The 4,947-nt window shown below is 43.3% G+C and overlaps 1 protein-coding gene across 1 annotated transcript; it reads right to left on the bottom strand.

Annotated features, from left to right (window-relative positions):
- Positions 1-290: 290 nt before the first annotated feature.
- LOC139666210 (nucleotidyltransferase MB21D2) lies at positions 291-1,553 on the bottom strand. Its single transcript, XM_071545336.1, has one exon. The coding sequence runs from the start codon at positions 1,551-1,553 to the stop codon at positions 291-293; it is 1,263 nt and encodes a 420-aa protein (XP_071401437.1).
- Positions 1,554-4,947: the final 3,394 nt, after the last annotated feature.

Raw genomic sequence — 4,947 nt, 5'->3', positions numbered from 1 at the left:
TAAAAAGGCATTCAGCAGGTAAAAAACACAGGGCACGCAGTGAGGAAGGAAGGAAGGAAGGGATGATGGAAGGGAGGAAGGAAGTGAAGGGTGGAGGAAGGAAGGGAAATAGAAAAATAAAAAAGTGGCAGACACAACTAGACGATCACCTGACTTCACTCTGTGGCAGAGAAACAAAAGAAAAAAAAAAAAAAAAAAATATCCAAAAATTCTAAGGAGGAAGGGGCAGGAAAAGGGAGAGGAAGAGGAAGAGGAGGAGAAGAGGAAGGGCGGGGAAACGGTTCTCAGTCTCAGAAGAACTTGTCGTCGATGCGGAAGTGCGGTCGCGTGACGTCGTCCGGGTTGATGAAGACGGAGATGGATTTCCCAGGGTTCTCGGTGACCAGCTGCTGCAGCTTCTTGGCCAGCCGGTCGTCCGGCTGGTTTTCCCCGCCGGCGTCGGACTGCGGCGACGGCAGGTTGTTGGCGCTGCCTCGCCACTGCAGTTCCACGGTCAGCCTGTTGGCGGCCTTGGCGTGCTCGATGGTGGTGCGCAGATGCTCGGCCGGGTCGGAGCGCACCGAGGACAGTTTGCGGGCGTGCAGCACGGCCGTCTCGTCCGACAGGTGCTCCAGCATGTTGCATTGTGGGATGAAATAATTCGGACACATCTTGTTGACGAGGCAGTGCTGCAGGTCGTCGATCAGGCCCAGCAGGAAGTGGGCGGAGAAGTCGTCCTGGGCCAGGTAGTTGGCGGGGAGGCGGTCGCAGGCCCACAGCATCATGCTGCGCAGGTGGTAGGGGCTGATGGCTTTGGGCCGGGACAGCAGCTTGATGATGATGGCCTTACAGGCCTGGTAGGCCTGCATCAGGCTGGACGAGATGCACTTCTTCAGCTGCACCTCGCTGCGGGCGAACGACAGGCGCCACTCGTTCTCCTTGCGGCCCTTGAAGGAACAGGCGGGGACGAGGTAAAAGCCGCTGATCACCTCCTCTTCGGTGATCTTCCCGTCCCAGAAGTGGTTTTCCATCAGCCAGCTCTGAGCCACGGCCGGCCAGCCTTTGAAGGAAACCACCGGGACGATGTCGTACAGCATGCGGCTGCTGCCCACGCCCAGGATGACCGAGATGATGGTGCCGTTCCTCTCCACCTTCTCCACCCTCGGCATCCCTCTCTGCGGCTTCTTCTGCACCTCCAGCAGCACCAGGGAGATGGACTGGTAGAACCAGTCGGCCACCAGCGTCGGCGAGAAGAAGTAGTTGGTGGCTCCGTTGATGTGGTCGACGATGGTGCAGCAGTCCTTCCACTTGTTGATGGTTCCTTCGTCAAACAGGCGGAGGCTGAGCCAGGAGTGGCAGAGCGCCGAGTGCCTCATGTCCAGCGTCACCGGCTGGTTGCGGTCGTGGAGTTTGAGCGCCGGGACCAGCAGGGTGAAGTCCATGTCGTAGTCGGTGCCGCGGGCGTAGACGCTCAGCTCGTCCAGGTCCATGTCCACCACGCCCTCCCGAACCCCCCCCGACAGCAGCAGGTACTCGTTGGCCACCGGCAGCTTCTGGTCCAACTTCTGGACCATACCTGATGGACGAAGAAAAGTCAAGACCACATCAGGAACTACAGTTAGTCAATGATAATAGTAACTAATATTTTACTGATGCTGAGTTACTGAAAGACCCAAACACTGTCAGATTCAGGATTCTTCTGGTCCAGCTTCTGGAGGCTTCAAGAGGCTGCAGGTTTTTATTCCAACAAAAGTTTCCACCAGCTGATTTCACTGATTAATTCCTCCTCTCTTCCTCCCTGGTTGAAAGAGTTAATCAGTGAAATCACCTGGTGGAAACTTTGGTCCGTCCATGGCAAATGGTTGGAGACCCAGAAGAAGAGCTTCTGATCAATTTACATCCAAAGTTATGAATCCAATGGCAAGAGAGCTAATATTTTTAATAGCTCAATAAAATTCATGATTGTCAAAAAATGCAAACCCAATTATATTCAAGATTTTTTGGTTTGAGTTTCTACTTAAAAGAAAAAGCTAATGAGATAAACAACATTAACATACAGTCTCTAGACCATGATGCCTGATACAATTACAATTTCCCATTTGGCAGACGCTTTTATCCAAAGCGACGTACACATGAGATTTTAATACAACACAAGCAAGGATCTAGTCAGGAGAGAACAACGAGAGTAAGAGCCATAAAGCTAAGATCTGGTCCAACAGGACAGAGGAGCCAAGGTAGGTAAATTACAAAGTCCATCAGGTGAGAAGGTGTTCGCTAAAGAGCTGGGTCTTTAGCCTTTTCTTAAAGATTGAGAGGGACTCTGCGGATCGAATGGAATTTGGACCTGATAGAGAGGGTAAATATGAATATATTAAGAACTCATAATTAACTATTATGTGAACATTTATTTCTGATCCATGTCTGAAGGAGGGAGAAGATGGAGGGATTTCAGGGGTTCTTACTGTGTTTCTTCAGTTGTGTAAATGTTCTTACTCATGTCTGTATGTATTTATGTTTTGTTGCTATATTTCCACAGGCTAAATGGAGCATATGACCCATTTTCTGTACCATAGCTGATGGGAGAGAGAAGAGTTTTGCAGATGTTTATAGTATAAAATGTGAGTTTCAGTTCTGTGTCCATGTTCCTACTGATGTTTGCATGTATTAACTGGATTTTGCTATTCAGCAGCTAAGAGGAGCTGTTTATAGTTGTATGTAATCAATTACTGTCAGTCAGCAGCAGACAAACTGCTGTACTACAGTAATCTGTCCAGCAGGTGGCAGCACAGCGTCACTCTGACCGCAGCACTCGCAAACCAAACCTGCAGGCAAAATGCTGCTGCCTGCTTTGAAGAGAACAGTAAGGAACTTTAAAGAGGCCGTATTATAGGAATTCAAAATTCCTGTTTCTATACATTTATCATCAAAGATGTTTCATGAAGACATTGGTCAAATTTGATTTTGTTTAATTGGTTCAATTTCAAGTTATTGAATTTAAAAAAATTCCATCCTTTTTTCCAGTCAGATTCAGTCGAACTCCAGGAAACGCATCACAGGTGGACTGTGGGCTCCCTCACTAAAGAATGACAGAAATCTATCCAATCAGGCCAGTTTGCAGCATTTGAATGGAAACACCTTCATTCAGTTTAAGTCATTCAATTCAACTGAACTAAACTACATTTATATAATATGGGACTTGAAGTCCTTGGCTGACTAAATGAGAAACCTACAGACTGGATCCTCTAGATTTTACAGTTATTGCTTTTTCCCCAAAAGTAAAATATAACTCTTCATCTCTAGTTAATAATACCTAGAATCATTATACTATAGAGAACCGGAGAACATGTATGCAATATGAAGATTTTGGTTCCAAAATGAGGAGACCACCACTTCAAGAAAGTGACACCAACTCATAAAAATGACTGGCAGCATACATTTTAACCACATGCAGGTACGATTTAAAGGACAGGAGGGAACTGAAGTCTTTAGTTGACTGAAGGAGACACTTTTACAGTCTGAAGATTTACACACATTAAAAGATTAACTTCAGGTGATAATTTCCCCCCAAAATGGATACATCAAGTTAAAACTCTTCAGAAGTTTACTTTCACATGTGAAATTTTTCGTATAGAGACAATCATGTCAAAATTTAGAATTCACATGTGACTGTGACATTTCAGTTTCACATGCGAAATTTTTTGTTCACGTGAATAAAGACAATCTGTAAAGCTGTAATAGGCAAAATTTTCTGACCAGTAAAGGGCGACAGAACCTGCAACACAGCTGTAAATAACACACAGCAAAGCCACTGCACTACGGAGGCCCACTGAGGACAAACCTCCCAAAGCAGCGTGCTAACAGCAGGCTAACAGCTAAGCTAACTGTACCTACAGAGCAGTCTCACTGGTTACCAGTCTCACTTTGACAGATCTTTCTCCCGCTGAAGGTCACAAGTGAAGAGGCAGGTAACAAGTTCACTAGTTTAACAAGTTTACTGGTTTAACAAGTTTACTGGTTTAACAAGTTTACTTGTTTAACAAGTTTTAACAAGTTTACTAGTTTAACAAGTTTACTGGTTTAACAAGTTTACTTGTTTAACAAGTTTTAACAAGTTTACTAGTTTAACAAGTTTATTGGTTTAACAAGTTTACTAGTTGAACAAGTTTTAACACGTTTACTAATTTAACAAGTTTACTAGTTTAACAGGTTTACTGGTTTAACAAGTTTACTAGTTTAACAAGTTTTAACAAGTTTATTAATTTAACAAGTTTACTAGTTTAACAAGTTTTAACAAGTTTACTAGTTTAACAAGTTTACTGGTTGAACAAGTTTACTAGTTTAACAAGTTTTAACAAGTTTTAACAAGTTTACTAGTTTAACAAGTTTACTGGTTTAACAAGTTTACTAGTTGAACAAGTTTTAACACGTTTACTAATTTAACAAGTTTACTAGTTTAACAGGTTTACTGGTTTAACAAGTTTACTAGTTTAACAAGTTTTAACAAGTTTACTAGTTTAACAAGTTTACTGGTTTAACAAGTTTACTAGTTGAACAAGTTTTAACACGTTTACTAATTTAACACGTTTACTAATTTAACAAGTTTACTAATTTAACAAGTTTACTAGTTTAACAAGTTTACCAGTTTAACAAGTTTACTGGTTTAACAAGTTTACTAGTTTAACACGTTTTAACAAGTTTACTAATTTAACAAGTTTACTAGTTTAACAAGTTTACTGTTTAACAAGTTAACTCACTTGCTTCATCGATTCCGCCATTATGAGAAAATGTTCAGAAGTGGGAGGGGGAGAGCGCCGCTTTCAAACAGCGAGGGAGGAGACAAGCTAGTTTTAAAGAAATGAAAAGCTGCTGAATGGAGCGGGAGGAGCTTCGTTCAGGAGCGGAATCTGAGCGGAATTCATGTGACTTTGTGGCACACATTTTCACGTGAAAATTTCTGTTCACGACAAT

This window comes from Centroberyx affinis, unplaced genomic scaffold (genome assembly GCF_046629955.1).
Source record: "Centroberyx affinis isolate AG114_WGS23_722 - 3 ecotype Tasmania unplaced genomic scaffold, CSIRO-AGI_Caff_v1 ptg004876l_1, whole genome shotgun sequence".
Taxonomy (NCBI): domain Eukaryota; kingdom Metazoa; phylum Chordata; class Actinopteri; order Beryciformes; family Berycidae; genus Centroberyx; species Centroberyx affinis.
The sequence above is the reverse complement of the archived record's forward strand: the minus strand, read 5'-3'. Positions and strand labels throughout refer to the sequence as shown.